This window comes from Lampetra fluviatilis, chromosome 51 (genome assembly GCF_964198595.1).
Source record: "Lampetra fluviatilis chromosome 51, kcLamFluv1.1, whole genome shotgun sequence".
NCBI classification, from domain to species: Eukaryota; Metazoa; Chordata; class Hyperoartia; order Petromyzontiformes; family Petromyzontidae; genus Lampetra; species Lampetra fluviatilis.
In genome coordinates, this window is record NC_136325.1 from 9263141 (window position 1) to 9289842 (window position 26702).

A 26702-nucleotide genomic window follows, 5' to 3' on the forward strand; every position below is an offset into this window, starting at 1 on the left:
TTAAAAGACAATTGAATTCGCGGGAGTGTTCTTTCCAACGCGTCTCGGGTCGGAGTGACGTTCCTAAACTAAACAATAGTTTAGTTTAGAAGCGACCTGGCTATCACAAATGATAGCCCAACGAGGTGGCTGATGACCGTGTGGAAATTCATAGCAGCAGCCAAATTACTCTGAAAGCCGGAGGACCCGGAGAAAAATCCACGTGATCGAACCCACGACCTCCTTCATACCAGGCGAGGTTGTTAACATCTCCTCACCACCGTGACGACGCACGCTTATTTATTTATTTAAATGCCGCGTGTCTGGGAGCTTTCTCTCGAAGGTAACCTCCGTGGGGCACATTAGCTCGTCCGTAAATAAATCATCGTCCTCTCCGGCGCCGCGCGTATGTGCGCACATCTATTATTGATCTCTTTCCGCTCTCAATGCACTCGGGGGGGGGGGGGGGAGGAGGGGAGGGGGGAGGTCTTTGCGCGCTCCATTTGTAACCCCCCCCTGCCCCCCCCCCCCTGCCCCCTGTCCAGGCCGCGCGCTCCGTGTTCCCACGACGCCGCGGCCTCCGTATTGTCCGTTTGCGCGTGGCGCTTACGCCCCCAGCGTGTATTTAGCTTCGTGCGTGCCGCCTTCACGAGGAGCGTCCGTGCTTAAGGGCACTTGCCCTAACGGTGTGCTGAGAGACTGTCGAGAGGATGAACTTCGCTACTTTGCGCGCGTTTGCTGCACGCCGCATGAGCAAAGCGACGCGAGCGGGCAGCCCAATGTATGACGCATCTTGTCCTGACGATGCTTGACGCAAGTTCCAAATATAATGTTCGTGGTGTCTTCATTGCTACGTGCGTTTGTGACAATTGTTCTTTAACTTACTGGTGAAGCTGAAGCAATAATAATAATGATGATGCCAGGCGCGTCGTCTAAACGTACCGAATGAGGAATCGTGAGAGATCGTTGGGATAGGCCACGTGACCTTCTGATGTCGATGCAGAGCAGCGACTACAATGTGACATCCAGGTGGTCAAGCCGAGACAACCGCGTGGGAAGCAAGCGGAGTGCATCGCTCTGATGCCTCCTTCCTCGTATTTGTGGATCGGGCTCTGCGTCGTTCGGGATGACCACACGGCGATCGCACGACGGTTCAGTGCCCGGTGGTAGTAAGAATGCCATGATTTACCCCGCAAAGCCTCACCGAGTCTCAAGACAGTTTTTCTCAGGAGGGTCCTGCTCTATTGGGATGTTTGGCCAATTCCATTGGTGAGCGATTCACCTGTTGGAGGGAAGCCGAGAAGCCGCGTAAGGGCCACGCATTTTGTAGGTCGATGCCACTCACCGCCCCGTAAAACGCAGCGAGCCAAACAGCGATTTCTACTCTGACATGTCCATGTCACCTCGTAAATGATTAATCAGCCGTGACGAGCTTATACAATTGGACTCGCTAATGGTATAACCGGAGTAGAAGTAACAATTAAACCCGATGCGTTATTATCGATAATAAAAAAACATACAAGGGACAACTTAAAGGCCCAATGGTGATTCAGTCTCTATGTGGACTTAGCCCATTGCTGTGGTGCACTCTCCTTGCCACCTCGCAGCCTCATACCCACGGCACCTGCCATGCGCTGGTGGCCACCCAAGCATGGAAGAGCCAGGCTCAGCCCTCGCTGGCTTCTAGGACCCGGTGAGGTGGAGCGCACTGAAGGCGAGTTGGTTGCACACGTGTACGTAGAACTTCTTTCGCACCGTGCGCGGCCATCAGCGCTAATCGGAGTTGCGCGGGGAAGGACAACAAACGAAACACAAATAGAAGTTCAAAAAAAAATGAGTTTTCAGTCTAGATTTTAAAGTGCGTAGCTGCCAGTGGCTTCCGAATATCGGAAGGAAGAGCGTTCCAGACGGCCGCGGAAGTGCGTCTGAAAGCGCTCGATGCGGCGACCGCTCTTTGTTCGACGGTTGGCCAAAATCCGCTGCTGCGACGATGACCGGAGTTCGCGTGATGACGGTTTACGCAAAATGTACGTGGCGTGTGAAATGGTTTTCAGCTGCCCTCAGTTACCTGAACTTGGTTCGGGAAACCTCATCCGTGGCCACCGCGCATCGACGGCGGTCGCGTCGAAGAGCGCGCCGTGAAACACATCGAGCAGACCTCGACTCGGCGCGTGCAGCCGTCAGCGGTTGCGGTGAGCGAGTCGTTATCGGCTGGAAACACAAGCGTCAGGGACTTGCGCCGGCCTCGGTGCAGAGAGGCACGGGCCTGGAAAGCTTCCCACTCTCTCATCGCCAACGAGCGCTGTTCCCGCGAAGCGCCAAGTGGGATTCATCGCCGCTCCGAAGGACCATCGCTCGAAACGTCTGCAAAACATGTGACTGGGGGCTTTTCCTCTTACAAAGGCAGCGTTCTGCATTGATGGTAGTGGCAGAGACTTTCCGACCTGTAAACCCAGTAAATGCATTACTACACAATGTTCAGGGTGTACGAAGCAATCTAATAGCGTGACCCAAGTCTACCAGCCATGCACCACAATAAGTACGTATCAGACAAATTGGGATCGCACATATATGCAAACATGGGCAGTGGTGTATGGCGGAAGCGCTGTGAACTTGCGAGTCGTGGGACCACTACAACGAACTCCACAGAGTAACCAGCATGATGTGATTGAGGCGGCTGTGGCACCGCGGTTATAATGCGGCGTTCTGAAACCGGTGGTCCAAGTTCGAATCCTGACCACAGCTCCCATCAGCGGTGGTATCAGATGCAATGCTGCCCGCCGCCTATCACTGCGGCAACCGCTTGCAGTGCCTCGCGTCGCTCCACGTGGCTTGGCCACGCCAGACCCGTAAGGTCCGCAAAGCCCCCGTGAAAATAAAACCACGCACACGAATGTATTTGCGCACTGTGCGTTGAACCGTACTAATCGGAGGCGCGGGGGGTGGCCGCTGGAGGGGCAGGAGGCAGCCGTCGTAAGGAAGCCCTCTTTGCTCTTGCACCGACGGGGTTGAGGTGTCAGGAGGCTGGAGAAAGTGTCACCAGAGCCCAGTCTCCTGTATCCACCGCGGGCCCCAAGGGACACCCGATCCGCCAGCTGTGTGGGGTTCGATCGAACCGCGTCCTACCGCACCCACAATCGCCGTCTTCCAAATCGACGAACCGTCACTCGCTCGCTCGAGGCGTGTGTATGATGGCTCTACTGCCTGTGGCGTATGGGCGGTGGGGTGTCTTCTTCTACTTCAAGACTGGCAGTGACTCGATGGGTGCACGTTGAGAGCGCGGGACGCAACGTTTTGCACCAGATGCCGAGTGCAGGAGAGAAGAAGCCACCACCGCTCATCGTCGCCGGCTCCACGACCACGCTTCCTCTGGGCGGGTTGCCCACGGTTCGGTTCAGGAGAATTGCGCGTGGTTTGAATTGTTGTCGTTGTCGTCGTTGACATTTTACGGGCGAAAAACGCCGATGCTGCTTTTGGTACTGAATCTTGCACTGCGCAGGGCAGGACATCGCGTGGGTACGCAAATAATACGCTGAGATGGTCAGGCGTCCTGATCTGTGACCCTGTTGAGCGGGTGTCCAGGATTAGATCGCCACACGAAGAGTCACACCCCCACCCACCCACTACTCAGCATATAAGCTCCCGGCTCTTGGTCTGTGGAGATCAGATTATCACAGCCCGTGGCTCAGAGCTGTAGCAGCAGCTGCAGCAGCTGTAGCAGCAGCAGCTGTAGCAGCAGCAGCTGCAGCAGCTGCAGCAGCAGCAGCTGTAGCAGCAGCAGCTGCAGCAGCTGTAGCAGCAGCTCGTCCACGGCTTGAAGTCAAGCTCGGGGCACGTGTTGCAGCAGGGGCACGGCTCCACAATTCAAGTCAATTAGTGAATGTTATCTTCTCATAATTCTAGTCATGGACAATTATTAACGGGTATTAATCTCAAGAATCCCAAGGGTACAGACACCACGGATGAATCGGTAGTAGTTGAGTATTAAAAGCGCGGGCCAGTCAATATGGGATCCACATCGCTGTCAACCCATGCGGTTTAGCCGCATTCTTGAGCAGGGAAATTGAGTTTTCAGGTCGTTTCAATAGGGGCGATAACTCGTGTGCTTCTCTCTTGTGATGGCACTTTGTCGGATGAGCGTTGAGATGTAGAAGGGGCACGGGGTGACCAATTGAATGGATCTGTAGCAAGGGGGGGGGGGGGCACTGATCAGGAGCTGACAGGTTACGGCACCATGAGCATGAGATTCACTTTGACTGGGGGTGGTGTTACTGCGGCTTGACCCGTGGCCGGCATTGATGCCTCTTGCACCGCAGAGCTGCGAGAGTTACTAGGTCAGGGGTCGGCAACCAAAATAACAAGAAGAGCCATTTCTTTCCAATTCGGTACAAAATTCAGTATTTCAAGAGCCGCAATGCATTTATGTACATACTGTACACACGTACATATTGTCAAGAAGCAGCCCGTAAAGAGCCGCATGCGGCTCCGGAGCCGCATGCGGCTCCGGAGCCGTAGGTTGCCGACCCCTGCACTAGGTGAATGTGCATTGCCGGTGTCAGCGGTTTGTTGCGATGATAACCCCGAGTGTTAACGTCTACGTGAGAAGTTACCACTTCGTCTAAAGCGTGTTCTTTTACAGCAACAACAAAGCCCTCTCTTGCAGAGGTGAAGAGCCGATTTGGGTTGTTGTTTGGGACTGCAGAGCCCAGTGTTGAGCGTCATCGAGTCCCTGTTTGTGCGCGCCGTCAAATAATAATAAAAACAATGAAATGCTGAACGGACTTGGGATTTTTTTTTGTCCGCAGACGTCTCATCAATTGAATTGACAAGCCACGTGACTTGGCCACTGCGAGGGTGGCGATGCTGATGCTGCAATCAGATTGGCAATGCCCGTCACAACAATCATCGATCCCGCTGGCAATCATCGATCCCGCTGGCAATCATCGATCCCGCTGGCAATCATCGATGGCCTCGCACTCATCACCCACCCTGGCCGCGGCGGCTCCACTGGGGGGCTGGAGGGGGGCCTCCTGCTGGAGGGATGGAGGGGGGGGGGCTACTGCTGGAGGGGGGGGGGGTTACTGCTGGAGGGATGGAGGGGGGGGGCTACTGCTGGAGGGGGGGGGGGCTACTGCTGGAGGGATGGAGGGGGGGGCTACTGCTGGAGGGGGGGGCTACTGCTGGAGGGATGGAGGGGGGGGTTACTGCTGGAGGGATGGAGGGGGGGGGGCTACTGCTGGAGGGGGGGGGGGCTACTGCTGGAGGGATGGAGGGGGGGGGCTACTGCTGGAGGGGGGGGGGGCTACTGCTGGAGGGATGGAGGGGGGGGCTACTGCTGGAGGGGGGGGCTACTGCTGGGGGGCTGGAGGGGGGGGGGGCTACTGCTGGGGGGCTGGAGGGGGGCTACTGCTGGGGGGCTGGAAAACTACTGGACATCTGTGAAAAAGAGCTTCATCGCTCATCGGATTCCTCCAATTTACATTAAGATTTTGATTCAACTTGTTTCACAACAACCATTCCTTGCTGTGAATGCTCGCGGACCCTTGAGTGAGTGTCAGTGCAAATGCTTGCGGACCCTTGAGTGTCGGTGTAAATGCTCGCGGACCCTGTAGTGAGGTTGAAGTGTAAATGGTCGCGGACCCTTGGGTGAGTGTCGGTGTGAATGCTCGCGGACCCTGGGGGCGGTGCGAGGCAGCTGGAGCAGCAGCAGCGATGTCGCCGGGCCGCGCGCTGCTCCTGAGGCTGCGGCAGCTCGACGCCTACCCCAAGCCCCTGGACGACTTCAGGGTGAAGACGTTCGGGGGCGCCGCGGGTGCGGAGACCGAACACGACCACTCACCCGTCTACCCACTCACTCACCCACTCACCCGTCTACCCACCCACTCACCCGTCTACCCACTCACTCACCCACTCACTCACCCGTCTACCCACTCACTCACCCACTCACCCGTCTACCCACCCACCCGTCTACCCACCCACTCACTCACCCACTCACTCACCCGTCTACCCACTCACTCACCCACTCACCCGTCTACCCACTCACCCACTCACCCGTCTACCCACCCACTCACTCACTCACCCACTCACCCGTCTACCCACCCACTCACCCGTCTACCCACTCACCCACTCACCCGTCTACCCACCCACTCACTCACCCACTCACTCACCCGTCTACCCACTCACCTGTCTACCCATCCACTCACTCACCCACCCACTCACTCACCCACTCACTCATCCACTCACTCACCCACCCACTCACTCACCCACCCGCTCACTCACTCACCCGCTCACCCGTCTACCCGCTCACCCGTCTACCCGCTCACCCGTCTACCCACCCACTCACCTGTCTACCCACTCACTCACCCACTCACCCGTCTACCCACCCACTCACTCACTCACCCACTCACTCACCCGTCTACCCACTCACTCACTCACCCGTCTACCCACCCACTCACTCACCCGTCTACCCACTCACTCGTCTACCCACTCACCCGTCTACCCACCCACTCACTCACCCACTCACTCACTCATCCACTCACTCACCCACCCACTCACTCACCCACTCACCCACCCACCCACTCACTCACTCACCCACCCACCCACCCACCCACTCACCCACCCACCCACTCACCCACTCACCCACCCACCCACTCACCCACCCACCCACTCACCTACCCACCCACTCACCCACTCACTCACCCACCCACCCACTCACCCACCCACCTACGCACTCACGCACCCACTCACACACCCACTCACCCATCCACCCACTCACTCACCCACCCACCCACCCACTCACTCACCCACCCACCCACTCACCCACCCACTCATCCACCCACTCACCCACCCACTCATCCACCCACCCACCCACTCATCCACCCACCCACTCATCCACCCACCCACTCATCCACCCACCCACTCACCCACCCACCCAGCCACCCACTCACCCACTCACTCACCCACCCACTCACTCACCCACCCACTCACTCACTGTCCTCCCCATCGGTGCGCGTGCCGATCACTTCGATTTCTCACGTGACGCAGTTGCTTTTGCACCCATTTCTGTCCGCATCAATGCTGCACCTCTGTGTGTTTTGAGTTATCGTAGTGACAACCCCCGACGTCACGCTCGCAATGAGACTCCCACTCTGAGTGCACCCGCGGGTTCAACGAATCAGCCAGGCATCTTCCCGGCACAGCTGGTCCCTTAAGATCCTGCCGCGGTCTTCCCGAGGCAGCCGGCAAGTGTCTCTGTGGCCCCATGAGCCTCGAGGTGGCTAAGAGATGTTGGCTACCTCCCGACCCTGACGCCTGCTGCTGTATATTTTGAGTTTGCGTCTCTCTCTCATCATCATCACGGTGGCTAGTAGATGTTAACTACCTCGCCTGGTGTGCAGGAGGTCGTGGGTTTGATCCCGACCCTGGCGCCTGCTGCTGTATATTTGTAGTTTGCGTGTCTCTCTCTCCATGGTCGTGTGAATTTTTCTCCGGATCCTCCGGTTTTCCCTCTGCATTTCGAATCAACATCACGCGTTTAGAGTGTTTGGCTGCTATATATTTCTGCACATGACGATTATCCACTTCGTTGAGCTATCATTTGTGATGACCAGGTAGCTTTTGAAAATAATAGCTATTATAGTTCAGTGGGTCTTCCCAGCTAAACTAAAAGTAGCTTTAGTTTGTTTTTATTTCATACTCTCGTTCACAGTTTGTGAGACGCGTGTTTACATCGTACCCACAGAGAGCTCCTCTTATCCGCCGCGGTGACACGGGGGAGCGAGTGAGGGCAGAGTCGTATCGCGGATCCTGTAAGCCGCGGAGTTGTTCCGTGATCTACTCTTGTGTCCACGAGGTAAAGCTACGTGGGTAACTGCGGCGGATAATCTCACACGAATTTGGCTCGACCCTTTTATTTATCCGTGAAAAACAAAAGTCGCAGATAATAGGATGCCTTTCCACACAGAGTAGCGGATAACGGCGGATAACTCGCGGATGATGCGCAATGAATGGGACGGCGGGTTGTACGAGTATTATTCGTGGACCCTACAGATGCCACAAATATTCGGAGTCGCGGGTAATGGTTGTTTACATCGGCGAAGTATCGCGTGCGTGACTAACGGCACAACTCAGCAATAGGGCCCTGGATAGGAGGGAGTTTGACCCGTACAGGAGTCGGTAGCTCAGGCTGCTCCCGACCCGCTGGGCCGGTCGGTGACGGACCGCCTCTGACGACCACTCGCCCACTGACGCCTCAGTTGGCCGGGTTCACAGCGCAGCGTGCGACACGCCGCCACCGCCACCGCCGCCGTGCCTGCGGTTTGCGTAACGTCTCGATTCCGACGTCCTGTTTTTTTTCTCGCAGTCACCATCGTGAGCGGCCTCATCATGTCGGTGCTCTTCCTGTCGGAGCTGCAGTACTACCTCACTAAAGAGGTAACCGCCGCCGCCGCCACGGGGCCGAATGCCGCGTCGACCCGCACGGTGGCCACGTCAAGTGTCGAACGCCCGCTGTGTTTTAGCCACCCGGGCTTGCAGCTTCCCACACCCCACCGCCACGCTCCCACAAACCCCCTTTCATTCTTTTGTTCAGAAGAAGAGCCACTCCCTGTTGTTTAGCAGGTTCCGGCCCCGAGTAGAAGACTGTCCACCCCTCGTGGTGGCTGGAGCCAGAGCCAGTCCACCGGACCTCCTGAACACCGCATAGATCTAGGCAGTACCGGTCCAGCTTCCGACAGAGGAGTGGCAGCCTCTCCTCCGCAGTGAGCATTCGAACGTTCCACGTGGCCACTCGCAGTGGCTTTTCACTGTTTCTGGAGGAACCCCGAGGGTAAGGATTCAGCCTCCTGGCTACAAATCGAGACGTCATAGACCCCTGTCCCCCTGGGGCCTCTGGCACAAGCTTAGCACACACAAAAAACAAGGACAAAGATCCCCCATATAGCCTGTAACAGACATTTGGTGCAAGTGCTGTTAGCGAGCACACACACACGCACACACCCAATGAGAGGTAGGAGCTGTGTGCTCCGTGCCAGCTCTGTGCCGTGCTCGTGCCCCACATGCGTGCCCCCCCCTCCCCCGTGCCCCCCCACGTGCGTGCCCCCCCCCCCCCGTGCCCCCCACGTGCGTGACCCCCGTGCGTGCGTTCTCTCGCCCAGGTGCACCCGGAGTTGTTTGTGGACACGACGCGCGGAGACAAGCTGAGGATCAACTTGGACGTGGTCTTCCCCCGCATGGCGTGCGCGTGTGAGTGACGGGCGCCGTCTGTCCGCGCGACCGCACGCGTAGAGTCAGAATAATTTTTTTTTTATAAACGTTTTTATCGAAACAAAACGCGAGCCCGAAAAGTTCCGGTTAACGGGGGTCGCAGAATCTCCGCGGGCATTAAAGTCGGCGCGATGGAACCGCACGGAAGGGGGTAGAAAGAAGCAGAATAGAGCCCCCTCCCCACCGCTGCGGTCCCGGTCAAGTGGGGACCTCGCATTAGGGGGAAGATGGAGATTTAAATGTGGAGGGAAAACTGGGGAGGGGAGAGGAAGAATAATCAAGCCGGAGATGGGGGGGGGGGCAGGGGGGGGGAGAAGGGAAAAGGAGGGGAGGAGGTGGGGAATGATAATTAAATAATAGTTTCTCTACATTTGGTGTTCGTGCCATTCTCAATAGCACAACGCAACCATGAGAGCGCCGGCCGGCAATTGTAGCATCACGAAGCAGTGGACAAACCACGCACACGTCTAGTGTGGGGAGTCTGTGTGTGGGATGTGTGTGTGTCGGCTGTGTGTGTGGGACGTGTGTCTGTAGGCTATGTGTGTGGAGCGTGTGTCTGTAGGCTGTGTGTGTAGAGCGTGTGTGTGTGTCGGCTGTGTGTGTGGGACGTGTGTGTGTCGGCTGTATCTGTCGGCTGTGTGTGTGGAGCGTGTGTTTGTAGGCTGTGTGTGTAGAGCCTGTGTCTGTAGGCTGTGTGTGCGGGACGTGTATCTGTCGGCTGTGTGTGTCAGCTGTGTAAACACCGATAGCTGCTGTGTTCTCAGCTTAATGATCCCCTCTGCACACACAAGTGCCGGTTAATAACCCTGAACAACCCGTTCGTGTATTAGAGGACACGATATAGTACGATGCATAAATAAATAAGTAAACACATTTTTTTTATCTCTACATGAAAGTGAAATTTTAATGCATCGGCCAATGTACGTGCACCAGCAATATTTGTTTAAGCACACAAACCTCGCACTGGTGTTGAGCTTGGTTTAATCAGCGGGCATACTGAACCATTGCTCACAATTCTGGCCACGTACCTCGTGACACCGGCCGTAACTCCCGGCGAAGTGTCCACGCCCGGTTGGTAAACGCCGGGCGCAGGATCGCTCTCCGGCAGTGCTCGCGGTCGCGTCGCCGAAGCGGTCGTAGATCGGCACGTTCGTTCGTGATGCCACAACTTTGCCAGTCGGTTGTGTCGGGTGGAGGAGGCTCTACGGCACGCTGCGTGACGTGCTGCGAGTGAGCACCTGGCAGTTCGGCGGGCGGCTTTCTCTCTCGAACAAACCTGATGGTGGTTAAAGTCGCTCCCGAGTTCGAACACGTGTGGCTGGATGACGTCGGTCTGGACAAGCAAGAGGCCGTTGAACTCAAGAACGTAATATATATTTAATTTTAATGCGGAGAGAGACGAACGGAAGTCCGCTTATCAACTTCATCGCCCATAATGCTCCACGATAACTCATTGGGTAGGGGGTGACATATATTTGTCCCATCAACTCGGGCTTCTTGGCTCGAGCGCAGTGCCTTGTCTGCGGTAACGTCCGGAGCGAGGCATGCTCGTGCACGCCAAGCCGGTTAAGGGTGTGTGCGTGTGCTCTAGCAAGCCATGCGCAGCATCGTAAGCGATCCTTAACCCTTTCCCCGTTCCGAGACATCAACAAGTTGCAGGGTGCCGTGTCCCGTTCACCGCTGCATCTCGGAGCGCTCAAGCAGCTCAGCGTGAATTTTATTTAAAGCGGCGTTACGGCGTTGATGTTAAAGACACTGGACTCGCCGCATAGAACCGTAACGATACGACCACCGCACTCGACGGTAGTTGGCGCCAAACTGTGCCGCACGCCCCTCTCCCGCCGCACGGCCTTTTACTTCTGATTCTGTTCTGAATCGATTCTGTTCTGATGACGTACACGTACGATGACGTAGACAAACGTCATAGGAACAGGGAAAGGGTTCATAAATTAGCGTTGAAAGTATTAGAATGGAGACGTCGTGAGCTTGAGCGGACGTGGGTTTTTGTGTTGGTGTCTCGGCCGCGCGTCGTGCAGTCCTGAGCCTGGACGCGATGGACGTCTCCGGGGAGACGCAGATCGACGTTGAGCACACGCTCTTCAAGAAGCGCCTCGACGCACGCGGGCAGCCCGTGGCGGCCGAGGAGGAGAAGCATGGTACGGGCACGTGCGGCAGCGTCGGAGCCGGTGGCTCGTGTCCACGGCTTCTGCTGTCCTCACGCCCTGCATCCTGCACAGGCACAAGCACTCAACCAACAGGCTCCGGGGAATGTTCGTCAATGTCAAGTGTGCTTGGAGTGTCTCTGTAGTGAACAACTCGGTGCTCAACAAATCTTGAGTGTCTCCGGTTCAATTCCCAGTCTTGCTCACCATCGCCATGCATGGGCAGCGGCTACCCCCTAGGTTTGCTCAGCTTGAAACGAGCCGGCGTCGCGGTGTGCACCGTATCGGCGTTAGGGACGCGATGGCGGCTGTAATGTGCCCTCGTGAGAGGCGCTTGCTGATTAAGTCATCCATCTCTCGGATTGGTTTGACCACGCGACTCATCGCACGAAACGCACCTTCAATTAGCACGGTGGGTTACGTTACGGTGCGCAGGAAACAAAAATCATAACTCTGATAATGTATGCACTGTCCTTGAGGTTTTGGCGTCATCTGGTCCAACACCACGTGAGACTAGGCTCTAAGGAAAGCTGTCTCGGGTGTGGACCAATCAACTTCAAGGACAGTGCATACATTATCAGAGTTGTGTTTTTTGTTTGCATTACGACTGCAGGTATTGTGGTCTATGCAAACATCACTCCTCGTAAAAAAAAGGTGTCAGTTTTGTTGCCAGATAAAAGGGTAAAAAAACAATTATCATATTTTTCTACTGGCAAATGAGGTTCCAATGGTGTGCAGGAAGTTCAACGGACACACGTGCATGGAAACAGTTGGGAAAATAAGTCTCGCCTCTATACCCATGCGTGTGCCGCTGGTCGGGCGGTGGTGGACAGAGCTCGGTGACGTCATTGGCATTGTGGGCCGTCTCACGTTGGGCGTGGCTTGTGGGGGTTTCCTGCCTTCGGGAAGCAGGATGTCTGGTCGGCCCCCCGTAGTTTAAAGGGGCTTGAGTAATCGGTCAGACGGAGTCGATTGCAATGCTTTAGTTAATTGATCGGCTCAATCGGCCGTTCTCCCCGGGCCTGTCCGCTGATGGCGGTGTTCATGACAGCCCGTTGCGCAATGAGGGAGGTGCCGACTTCGGTTTCACGTTTGTGGGGGATGAGACCGTTGAAAGTAAGTGCATCAGACGCTTGCCCGTCGCGGGCGTTACGTTCTTGAAAGGAGCCGCGGTCGGAAAATCCGCGATCTGCAAACTCCAAAGGCAAATGGGAAACCTGGGGTGTGGTTCACGGTTCGTAATACGACACCCATCCCTCCTTTTGTTTCATATTATCCCACACCAACCCAACACATTAAACGGGAAGTATTTTAATGTAAAATTTCATTTATCTTGTACGGAAAATGTATAGAATGAAAAAAAATGTCGCATACAATACAGTAAAACCTTGGATTGCGAGCATAATTCGTTCCGGAAACGTGTTTGTAATCCAAAGCACTCGTATATCAAAGCACTCGTAAATCAGTTGTGATCACGTGACGCTCGTCAGACAAAGCGTAAACACGTACTACTCGTATTGCAAGACCTCGCTCGTTAATCAAATTAATATTTACTTAAATTTTTTGCTCATCTTGCAAAACACTCGCAGGCCAAGTTACTCGCAATCGAAGGTTTTTCTGTACTGTACATGTGTCTGTAAAGTACTGTCGACGGCAGTCTGGCGGCTGAACCTCACTGTCTCCTCGCTCGAGGCCGGGAACACCACATGACCTGGGGCCTGTGACGGGCCGCTTGGGAGACGCGTTGTAAACAAGATGGCGCGTGTGTTCCCTATTAGTTACGTATTTACTTAAGGTCATTCGTGAAACAGATTTTCGTCGGCCAGTATCGCTATCCACGAATCTTTGTTGAAACGTATCCCTCGCGAGTAATGAGAGGGAATCCCCCCGTACGTGGCGACGCGCGACGCGGTGCTCAGCTGCTGCGCGTGCGACTGTGAGTGCAGAAATCGGGAAGCTGGAGGAGATTCCAGACCCCACCGCACTCGACCCCAACCGATGTGAGAGTTGCTACGGGGCCAACGGCACCGACCTGCAGTGAGAGACGCCCCTCCCTCCCTCCTTTTTTTTCGGTTTTTCGGAACTTTACTTCGTTCCTCATGTCGTTTGTTTGTATTTTTTTTGTTTGCTTATGTGCTCCCTTTTTTAATCAAAGATATAACGCGGGTTTCCCGTGTAACATTAGTCCCATTGTGTGTTACTGTGTTCATAGACACCAACAAGAAAACAAATCACCCTCAAAAACCCATCACCAGACCTCCCTCCCTCCCCTCCCTCCCTCCCTCCCTCCCTCCCTCCCTCCCTCCCTCCCTCCCTCCCTCCCTCCCTCCCTCCCTCCCTCCCTCCCTCCTCGTCCCTCCTCCACGTTCCGTCCATCGTCGTCCGGACGCTGCTTCGTACTCTGGCCGGCGAACGGCACGTGCGCGGGCGCGTATGACGAAACTAAGCACAACAATGAGTTTTGTCGGTATAGATGGTATAAAAATGTGTAGCCCCAGTGGCTTCCTCATATCGGAAGGTGGCAGAGCGTTGCAGAAGGCCGCAGAAGCCCAGCCGAACTCGCGCGTGATCCGGTGACCGCCTTTCTTCCATGGCAACGCGGCATTGGAGCCCATCGCACCCTCAAAATGATTCGAGTTCATCTCGAAATGTGTTTCCCTTTTGCTTTTGAAAAACAAATTCCCGTTTTGACTCGGGGCCGTTCTTGGAGCTCGCCGTCACCGCTGCCGCCACCACCGCCACCACCGCCACCACCGCCACCACCGCCGGCAACGCCACTACTACAACAACCACAGGCTGCCTGGCATTGACGAGCGGTGTCCGTGCTCACGTCGCCCCAGGTGCTGCAACACGTGCGACGACGTGCGGGAGGCCTACCGGCGCAAGGGCTGGGCCTTCAAGAACCCCGAGGTGATCGAGCAGTGCCGCCGCGAGGGATTCTCCAACAAGGTCCGCGAGCAGAAGGACGAGGGCTGCCGCGTCTACGGGCACCTGGAGGTGAACAAGGTGAGCGCCATCCCGCGCCGGACAATCTGAAGCGCGTCACGACCCCATGCGGACCGCGCCCATCGAATTGCTGCTGGGCATCTGTCATAAAGAGCTTCGTAGCTCATCGGATTCCTCTGATATAAATACAGATTGTGATTGCGGATTCACCGATGCGCCGATTCTCTGAGGCTCACGGTAATCACGCGTTGCATCGTATGACAGAGTGTTCGAATGCGAAGTCTGGTGAGAACCCAAGAGACCGCTCCTAGACTGTATTTGTTTAAAGTTTCTGGAACTCAATTGCAATTGCGCTGTGATCGTTAAGCGCCGATTCTCGTTCGCGCAGTGTTCTCGACGCAGGTGATTACACCCCGATTTCTATTTGTATTTATGCATGTGTGTTGGAAAACTGGAGCAAGCCATTTCCACAAACACACAATGAGCATGCTGATCCACGTCCGAATCTCTATGTACGTATCTGTATTGAACTGCTTTCGCACCGTACGTAGCCAACCCGAGGTGCTGCATCGCCGCAATTTATTTGTTTGTCCGCAGGTGGCAGGCAACTTCCACTTTGCTCCTGGGAAGAGTTTTCAGCAGGCTCACATCCACGGTAAGGCCGCCACGTCGCACTCACCGGTGCACGGCGGCGCCGAGCGTGCCGTCGCCCGGGCAGCGACGCGTTGTGCGGGCGGCGAGTGGCGTCCGCTCTCTCCCCGGGGCTCGTGGTCGCTGGAGCCCTTCGCCTCGGAGGTCTTCTTCTTGGTTCTTTCGGTAAAGTCACGTAGAAGGGAAGTAATAAAATAATAAAAATAAAACATATTGACGACGTTTCAGCCACAACGCAAGCAGCCGTCCTAAGGTGAAGACCAGGTCTGTCGGGGAGACAGCGTCATTCAGCAGCTTTTGGCTGCTGAATGACGCTGAGGACGGCTGGTTGTGGCCGAAACGTCGTGAGAATTATTTTATTGGTTTATTTTTATTATTTTATTATTTCCCTTCTACGTGACTTTACCGAAAGAACCAAGAAGATGAATCCCTGCAGTCACGAAAGCTTTAAATCGAAACTTGGAGGTCTTTTTTCTCCGATCGTTTTCCTGCTCGTTCGTTGTGGACAGTTTGTAAAACCGGATCCCGCGAGCGGCTATGTTTGTTTAGTTCCACTGTTCTCCGCGCCTAAACGATGAGAAAACCCAACGCGACGGAGAAGCGAGTGCGCAGGCTGGACAAAGCAGTCGATTCACGACACGCAGAGACACATATTGGTTCTCGCACCGAAAGGCTTTGCACGTGGGGGGTGGGCGTTGTGTCTGCTCTGCTTCACCCAGTCGTGCGGGCCCCAAAAACACCTCCGATTAGCACGGTTGGCTACGTGCGAAATAAGTTCAACATACGCACGTACAAATAACCCTTCTCAAGGCTAAATAAACAAAGAACAGACAATACGCCTCCTTCAACTAGTTGTTCCTCCACATGTAATCATCCCATCAGCATTACGGCTTTCTGGGAGTGCCATTTATTTTTCATCAGCATTGGTTGAACAAGAAGGAAACTTGACCGGTTTCGACATTCCCTGTCTCATCATCTGTGGGTCAGGCTCCGCTTCAACCACTGCAGGTGAATTTCTAGATGTTTAGGCGCGGATCCTGGGCCTTAGATATGGGTCTTGAAGTGCGACGAAAAACACAGAGCCAGAGCGGGCTGGTTTAATGCCACCGCTCCTTACCCCGGTTTTGAGTTTTCGTGTGCAGCACGCAAGGTCCACACGAGAGGGCAGCAGAGGGCTTACTTTTAACCAAACTACCGCTTCGTTCAGAGGTATTCGGTGCATGCAACGCATTTGCGGCGCAGTGACCCAAGGGCAAAGATGCTGTGTGATTGCTTCAACTGCCAAGACGACATCTTAAATGAGACGCAGACACGCGGCAAGTCACAACAACGGCCATAGCTGGTCTCGCATTGAGACGGTCAAGCCGGTTTGGAAGCGAGTTGGAGAATAAAAGTTTGTTGTTCTGTGTGTGGGACCGAACACCAAAACCATGCGCCACGTAACTTGGCTCTGCCCCGAATGTGAAGGCGATGAGTGGGTGCAATTCACCAACTCGGACAAAGCTAAATAACGGCCGAATCGTTTCTCCTGAATCGTACATATGTATGTATGCATGTATGCATGCATGTATGTTGAACGTCCTGTGCACCGTACGTAGCCAACCGTGCTAATCGGAAGTGCGGGGGGAAGGAAAACAAACGAAAACACAAAGCAGTTCCAAAGAAATTAGTTTTAAATCTAGACGATCAAAAGTGCATAGCTCCAGTGGCTTCCTAATATCGGAAGGAAGAGCGTTCCAGACGACCGCAGATGCATATCTGGAAGCGCCGCGCGATGCGGTGACCGTCTTTGTTGGCCGGCCAAAAGTTGCTGCTGCTACGAAGATGACCAGAGTTCGCATGATGGAGGGATAGTGTTTTGTGACGTCGTGTAAATCATGACAATTGACGGAATCGAGGAAAGGGTGGCGAATTTTTTCTGCCGCTCCGCTTAGTTTGGCGTTGCTGTCCCGCGGCCACCCGAACCTTGGCCGATCCACGCCGGTTAGAGCGGCTTCCACTCTAATTCCACCCTCGCTGAGCTCGTACCAACGCTCGCAACTGATGGGTGCATTTGTTTGTAATACCGCGTGCGTAGAAAGGACTCAAGTTGTCATCCAAGAACAACTGAAATGATGAAGGGAACGGTATGTAAACCTCGGAGAGATGCGCGCTCGGAATTGCGCTGAGAGACAGACGGGGGAACGTGCGAATTAGAGAAGACGAGCGAGGTTACTGACATCCAAACTGCCAAGAGAATTAAGTGGGCTTGGGCAGGACATGTCGCCAGAAGGGATGATGGTGCGATGGTTAAGGAATAATAACAACAACAAGAGTGGCAGTCAAGGAATGGAATGCATCTGAGAGGAGATGGAGCGATCAGTTGAGTCCACGTGCACGTGATGGACGGGTTGCTGCATTGCAGGGATTGTGAGAGGCGGCACGTGGCCTTGCCGTCGGGAGGTGGCCTTCCACCAGGCGTGGATTGATCGTGGCTGATGATGATGTTTAAGATGATGTATTTACGGTGAACTCATTTCGCACCGTACGTAGCCCACCGTGGTTAATCAGAATTAAAAAGAAACTAAACACAAAAAGCCGTTCCAAAGAAAAATGTAGTTTTCATTCTAGATTTTAAACTGCATAGCCCCGGTGGCTTCCTAATGAAAGCGTCGATGCGCCGACGTGAACAAACAAAAATAATGGAAGCGGGACAAAAGCAACCCTCGGTGGAAAGTGAAACCGTCCGAGGCGCTGGAGCGACGATTTTGCCGTTGCACCCCCCGACGTCCCGGCTTTGAAGCGAGCTCCGGTTTCTCTGCCCTGTGCGAGAACCGCGATCGCATGCGGGGGGGTGGAGGGGGGCAGGGTGGGGGGGGCGGGGGGGGTGCGGGGGGACGCCCGCCCGCACGACATCGCTGACGAGCAGCGCTTTGATTTTAGTGAAGAAGAAAGCTGTGGAAGGATCGTGGACGTGACCTCTCCTCGGGGAGTCTGAGTAGAGGTCTCTCTCTCTCCCTCTCTCCCTCTCTCCCTCGCTCTCTCTCGCTCTTCACGGCCAGGGGTCAGGGTCGCCTGCTGCGTTGGGATCTGTGCCCCCCCCCCCCTTCCATTGAACCCCGTTTCCAAGTGCGTTTGTTTTTAACACCGATGCCCCTCAGCGGTTGTCCAACAAAACACAGAGAATGTTAATGTTCGCACAATTTTTGCTGGACCCCCAGCTCTGATCTCAAGTTTTGACTTTTATTTTGTTTAACCGGCTAAGAACGTAATAGACCCAGGATAGTCTGATTTGCAAGAGTGACCCGGGGCATTAGTCTACTAGTAGGGGCGTGATGATTGCTTTGTATAATCCCAATTGAGTCATTTGCAGGCAATTTTAAAATTTGGGGCAAAAATTTAGACCCCCCGACACTTGCTTACGAAATGTCCTGCTCTCGCGAATTACGCCACGGGAACTTTGACGGCCACTGCGAAGCGAACGGCGCCACGTGGTGCTGTTGTCACTGTTCGTGCACCCGCTCGCCTCCGCAACGAGTGGCAAACGCGCCACCGCTGGGCCACGTCACCGCCCCCAGCCCTCTGGGTAAACGTGGGAATGCGTCATTCCGTGACTTATGCCCACTCCGTTCGGGACGTGTTTTACTCCCGTCACGGTGGAGTGGATGTGTGCGGCGTTGGTCACCGCGACCTCCGTGCGAACCGTGCCGCCCTGTGACTGGATGCTCGCTGACAGTATTCGCCGCAACACTAAACGTGTCGAAAGCACACGGCCTCCGTGGCTATGCCAGCGGGATCAGCACGGTCGACAGCATGCACGGTGTCCAGAGGACAGACTTGGCAGCTCTCTTCAAAGCCGGGACGTCAGGGGGTGCAACGGCAAAATCGTCGCTCCAGCGCCTCGGATGGTTTCACTTTTCGCCGAGGGTCGTTTTTTCCCCGCTTACATTTTTTGTTTTGTTCACGTCGGCGCATCGACGTTTTCATTGCGAGTGAATTGACATCGTGTTAGGAAGCCACCGGAGCTATTCACTTTTAAATCGAGATTTGAAACTAAATTTTTCGTTGGAACGGCTTTTTGTGTTAAGTTTGTTGTCCTTTGCCCCCGCACCTCTGATTAGCCACGGTTGGCTACGTATGGTGCGAAAGAAGTTCAACGTACATACATCATCATCATCGTCAGCGTCCTAATCAAGATGACACCGGTTCACGGTTGTCTGTCTCCATCACTGCCATTGTCAGTCGCTCACATTTTGCCAATTGTACTTTGATGGTGATACAAGACAAGACCACCGCAGTGCATTTCTTCAGGAACTGCTGATTGTTTTTGCATGATGCACGAAGGCCGAGTGCTTTTTACACGGCTGCCGACGTACGGTGCGAAAGAAGTTCCACATACATACATACATCGGTGTTTCCGTGGTGTTCAAAACATTTGGGTTTCCGGCCGGCACTGCTATCCTGTTGTGGTGGTTGTTTTTTCTTATCGTTTACAGTCCTGAGTATTAGCCACGGCCAGCTGAAAGAGGGATATCTTTTGACTTTCATATAAATTACGAAGGCCGTTGTATTTTTCTGCAAAGAGAAACAGAAAAGCACGCACGCGCACGCACACGGTCGAACTGCCGGCCACAGGTTTGTGACGGTGTCTCTCGTCCGCTCGCCGTGAGAATGCCGCCGCGGTTGCAATGAGCTCAATGTTTGTTTTGTGTTCTCCCCCCTTTCTCGTCTGCAGTCCACGCCCTCGAGCGTAAGTGAACCCTCCACGGTTTTACTCGTGACGTCCCCCTTTGCACGCAAGGATTTTGATCCCTAACGTCCCGACCCCTTAACCGTCGCGCCCGCCGGGCTGACCGCCGCTAATCCACTAACAGCAGCGCGACTTTGCGACGAGGCTCGTAGCGAGCATGCGTGACGCGGCCGTGCCGTATATGCGGCGGCGGTGGCTCGGCGTTTCGCCGTTCGAGCCATCGTGTACCGCGCGTGTGAGCCACACGTAAAACCCTGACGCCGACGAGCTGGGGGCAGTTGACTCAAATTTGAGTAAGCTCGGACGGTGTGTGCGCGCAGGTTGAGGTTTTACATTTTTGGTGACCAGACAGCCGGTCCCATCACACGCAGCAGCAGCATGCTCTACGATCGCATCGGTGTCTTAGTGTGGCTCATGGAGTGTTTCTAATTCCGCTGGATCGTAACCCGATAAAAAAATCCATCGAATTTGTGCTTTGTTAGAGGCCTTGTTCACAAGCCCCTCTTGTGAACTAGCAGCGCAGTGGTGACACGGCAACAGAGGGCCTGGGTTTGAGTCTCGACTCGGACACCTTCCTTTGTGGAGTTTGCGTGTTTCCTCCCCCTGTACTGCAGAATGTGAGTGGGTGTATGAATGCGTGTGGGGAGCAGTAGTGTAGTGGTTAGCGCGCTGCGCTACTAACCCGGTGACCCGAGTTCGATTCCCGCTCACGGCCAACACCAGGAAGGATGATTTGCACCGGTCCTTGGCTTCCCATAGGTCGACTCAGCCTCAAATGAGTACTTGGTGTGATGTGTAAATATTGCCACTAGGGAGACAAAGGCGGCTGGGTGTGGTGCTGGCCACCAACCCCCTTTTGTGCCGTTCCGGCCTTCATAGCTGCTCGCTAATAGCACTCACCCCAATAGTTATGGCTATATGGAGGATCTTAGTCTTTCAATGTGAGTATGTGAGTGAGTGTGGAGTTGTATATTCTCCCCCCTGTTCTGCATGGGTTTCCTCCCGGCTCTCTGGTTTCCTCCCGTAGTTAAAACAACCTTCGGTGTAGCTGGTATTGGTCACACATCCCAATGCTCAAAACTTTCCTGCACAGGACTCAACTGGGATCGCACGCAGCAGCAACTACCCCCCCCTATTGAGAAAAACCTGGCAGGACCCTCGTGAAAAAAAGTCTTGAGGCTTCCCTGGGTAAACAAGCAAAGTTAAAATAAAGTGATGCTCATTGTTATGGTGTTGATGATGGATGAATCACCAATAGGCTGATGTCGATTTAAAAAATATTGTAATTCAGTCGTCCGTCAATAAGTGTCCCTGAGGAGTGATGGAACGGTGAATTGCGTGCTACGCTGTGAACCGAGTTCGATTCCCGCCCATGGCCAAGAGCAGTGGCGAATGTCTTAACCACTCCCGGGCCTCCGTTAGGTCGACTCGGCTTACAATGAGTACGAGGGAAACAACCGCCTTGGTTGCTGGCTTTAGTAGGTGCCCCCCTACGGTCTGATGAAGCTATACAGGGGATCTTTGTCTAGGAGCTATAACGACCGTCCCTTCGCTGCAATGAGTGTGTTTATCCACTCACCAGGTAAGGCCACGTGGTGTTGAAAACTTTTTTTTATTTCGTAAAGGTGACTCATTAAGCTGACTTTTGATTAATTGCTCGTTCATGCACTGCTATTGGTTGCCACGTTACAAGTAGGATGACAAACCACTCTGCAAACAGCATGATGTTTAATGACGGGCTTGGATAATAGTCGTTCGCTGCCGTTATTAATGTACAGGGATTCCTCTACTTACGAAACGAGTTAGGTTCCAGAGGTCTGTTCGTAAGTTGATTTGTTTGTAAGTCCAACTTTACTCCTGTCGATTACAAACGTGTTGTACGGCATGTACACTCAACACGAGGAATGGCTTTAAACGTTGTATAATCTCCTATAGATGTAGATGCCACTGGTTCTTCATTTTCTGCAGGTGTAGATGCCACTGGTTCTTCATGTTCTGCAGATGTAGATGCCACCGGTTCATCATGTTCTGTTGATGTAGATGCCACTGGTTGTTCACGTTCTGTAGATGTAGATGCCACTGGTTCTTCATGTTGTGTAGATGTAGGTGCCACCGCCGCCATCTATTGCGTGGCGGTTGAACTTCCGACTCTCGGTCTAAACAGGCAACTGGACATACGGACAGGTTTGTTAATATTTCTGAAAGTGCGTAAGTCGAATGTCGAGTCCCTATATATACTTTACTTTAAGTCAATGCGGGTTCAACAAAGATTAATGGTTATCTTTTGAATGTCAACAGTGGTGAGTTAAGCTCACGGACTGATAAAGATCAACATTTGGCCCTACGGACCTTGCACGCGGCAATCGGGAAATTCACGGCATGCGAGGCACGGACCTGTCCCATCCTCGTGAGGGGTCGTCGGCAAACCGGACCGGGGTACAAGCTGCCGAGTTCACAGCAGCGTATGGGCAGGGGGGGGATCCAATGCACACGCACTGCCATACCACACCATCACACACACCGCATTACCACACCATCACACGCACCGCCATACCACACCATCACACGCACCGCCATACCACACCATCACACGCACTGCCATACCACACCATCACACACACCGCCATACCACACCATCACACGCACTCCCATACCACACCATCACACGCACTCCCATACCACACCATCGCACGCACCGCCATACCACACCATCACACACACTCCCATACCACACCATCGCACGCACCGCCATACCACACCATCACACGCACTGCCATACCACACCATCGCACGCACCGCCATACCACACCATCACACACACTCCCATACCACACCATCACACACACTCCCATACCACACCATCACACACACTCCCATACCACACCATCACACACACTCCCATACCACACCATCACACACACCGCCATACCACACCATCACACACACTCCCATACCACACCATCACACACACTGCCATACCACACCATCACACACACTCCCATACCACACCATCGCACGCACCGCCATACCACACCATCACACACACTCCCATACCACACCATCACACACACTCCCATACCACACCATCACACGCACTGCCATACCACACCATCGCACGCACCGCCATACCACACCATCACACACACTCCCATACCACACCATCACACACACTCCCATACCACACCATCGCACGCACCGCCATACCACACCATCACACACACTCCCATACCACACCATCACACACACTCCCATACCACACCATCACACACACTGCCATACCACACCATCACACACACTCCCATACCACACCATCGCACGCACCGCCATACCACACCATCACACACACACTCCCATACCACACCATCACACACACTCCCATACCACACCATCACACGCACTGCCATACCACACCATCACACACACTCCCATACCATACCATCACACGCACTGCCATACCACACCATCACACACACTGCCATACCACACCATCACACACACTCCCATACCACACCATCACACACACACTCCCATACCACACCATCACACACACTCCCATACCACACCATCACACGCACTGCCATACCACACCATCACACACACACTCCCATACCACACCATCACACACACTCCCATACTACACCATCACACACACTCCCATACCACACCATCACACGCACTGCCATACCACACCATCGCACGCACCGCCATACCACACCATCACACACACTCCCATACCACACCATCACACACACTCCCATACCACACCATCGCACGCACCGCCATACCACACCATCACACACACTCCCATACCACACCATCACACACACTCCCATACCACACCATCACACACACTGCCATACCACACCATCACACACACTCCCATACCACACCATCGCACGCACCGCCATACCACACCATCACACACACACTCCCATACCACACCATCACACACACTCCCATACCACACCATCACACACACTCCCATACCACACCATCGCACGCACCGCCATACCACACCATCACACACACTCCCATACCACACCATCACACACACTCCCATACCACACCATCACACACACTGCCATACCACACCATCACACACACTCCCATACCACACCATCGCACGCACCGCCATACCACACCATCACACACACACTCCCATACCACACCATCACACACACTCCCATACCACACCATCACACACACTGCCATACCACACCATCACACACACTCCCATACCACACCATCACACGCACCGCCATACCACACCATCACACACACACTCCCATACCACACCATCACACGCACTGCCATACCACACCATCACACACACTCCCATACCACACCATCACACACACTCCCATACCACACCATCACACGCACTGCCATACCACACCATCACACACACACTCCCATACCACACCATCACACACACTCCCATACCATACCATCACACGCACTGCCATACCACACCATCACACACACCGCCATACCATACCATCACACGCACTGCCATACCACACCATCACACACACACTCCCATACCACACCATCACACACACTCCCATACCACACCATCACACACACCGCCATACCACACCATCACACGCACTCCCATACCACACCATCACACGCACTGCCATACCACACCATCACACGCACCGCCATACCACACCATCACACGCACTGCCATACCACACCATCACACACACACTCCCATACCACACCATCACACACACTCCCATACCACACCATCACACGCACCGCCATACCACACCATCACACGCACTGCCATACCACACCATCACACACACCGCCATACCACACCATCACACACACTCCCATACCACACCATCACACGCACCGCCATACCACACCATCACACGCACTGCCATACCACACCATCACACACACCGCCATACCACACCATCACACACACTCCCATACCACACCATCGCACGCACTGCCATACCACACCATCACACGCACCGCCATACCACACCATCACACGCACTGCCATACCACACCATCACACACACCGCCATACCACACCATCGCACGCACCGCCATACCACACCATCACACGCACTGCCATACCACACCATCACACACACCGCCATACCACACCATCACACGCACTGCCATACCACACCATCACACACACCGCCATACCACACCATCACACGCACCGCCATACCACACCATCACACGCACTGCCATACCACACCATCACACACACCGCCATACCACACCATCACACGCACTGCCATACCACACCATCGCACGCACCGCCATACCACACCATCACACACACTCCCATACCACACCATCACACGCACCGCCATACCACACCATCACACACACTCCCATACCACACCATCACACACACCGCCATACCACACCATCACACACACTCCCATACCACACCATCACACACACTCCCATACCACACCATCACACACACTCCCATACCACACCATCACACGCACCGCCATACCACACCATCACACACACTCCCATACCACACCATCACACGCACCGCCATACCACACCATCACACACACTCCCATACCACACCATCACACACACCGCCATACCACACCATCACACACACTCCCATACCACACCATCACACACACTCCCATACCACACCATCACACACACTCCCATACCACACCATCACACACACTCCCATACCACACCATCACACACACCGCCATACCACACCATCACACGCACTCCCATACCACACCATCACACACACTGCCATACCACACCATCACACACACTCCCATACCACACCATCACACACACTCCCATACCACACCATCACACACACTCCCATACCACACCATCGCACGCACCGCCATACCACACCATCACACACACTCCCATACCACACCATCACACACACTGCCATACCATACCATCACACACACTCCCATACCACACCATCGCACGCACCGCCATACCACACCATCACACACACTCCCATACCACACCATCACACGCACTGCCATACCACACCATCACACGCACTCCCATACCACACCATCACACACACTCCCATACCACACCATCACACACACTGCCATACCATACCATCACACACACTCCCATACCACACCATCGCACGCACCGCCATACCACACCATCACACACACTCCCATACCACACCATCACACGCACTGCCATACCACACCATCACACGCACTCCCATACCACACCATCACACACACTCCCATACCACACCATCACACACACTGCCATACCATACCATCACACACACTCCCATACCACACCATCGCACGCACCGCCATACCACACCATCACACACACTCCCATACCACACCATCACACACACTGCCATACCACACCATCACACACACTCCCATACCACACCATCACACACACTCCCATACCACACCATCACACACACTGCCATACCACACCATCACACACACTCCCATACCACACCATCACACACACTGCCATACCACACCATCACACACACTCCCATACCACACCATCACACACACTGCCATACCACACCATCACACACACTCCCATACCACACCATCACACACACTCCCATACCACACCATCACACACACTCCCATACCACACCATCACACACACTGCCATACCACACCATCGCACGCACCGCCATACCACACCATCACACACACTCCCATACCACACCATCACACGCACTGCCATACCACACCATCACACGCACTCCCATACCACACCATCACACACACTCCCATACCACACCATCACACGCACTGCCATACCACACCATCACACGCACTCCCATACCACACCATCACACACACTCCCATACCACACCATCACACACACTGCCATACCATACCATCACACACACTCCCATACCACACCATCGCACGCACCGCCATACCACACCATCACACACACTCCCATACCACACCATCACACACACTGCCATA

General features: G+C 54.3%; 1 protein-coding gene across 5 annotated transcripts in view; it reads left to right on the plus strand.

The window, feature by feature from the left end:
• The first annotated feature begins 5556 nt into the window (after window positions 1–5556).
• Window positions 5557–26702, plus strand: part of LOC144948955 (endoplasmic reticulum-Golgi intermediate compartment protein 3-like) — a 44492-nt gene continuing 23346 nt past the window's right edge. The window contains exons 1-8 of one of the 5 annotated variants that reach the window (XM_078878713.1): window positions 5557–5791; window positions 8342–8412; window positions 9135–9222; window positions 11280–11399; window positions 13352–13442; window positions 14246–14411; window positions 14949–15006; window positions 19717–19731. In XM_078878713.1, coding sequence (XP_078734839.1) covers window positions 5608–5791; window positions 8342–8412; window positions 9135–9222; window positions 11280–11399; window positions 13352–13442; window positions 14246–14411; window positions 14949–15006; window positions 19717–19731 — 793 coding nt within the window. In that variant the 5' untranslated portion in view covers window positions 5557–5607. Of the gene's footprint in view, window positions 5792–7717; window positions 7832–8341; window positions 8413–9134; window positions 9223–11279; window positions 11400–13351; window positions 13443–14245; window positions 14412–14948; window positions 15007–19716; window positions 19732–26702 lie in introns of those variants that run through there. The other 4 variants (XM_078878715.1, XM_078878718.1, XM_078878714.1 and 1 more) reach the window with 4 other exon arrangements.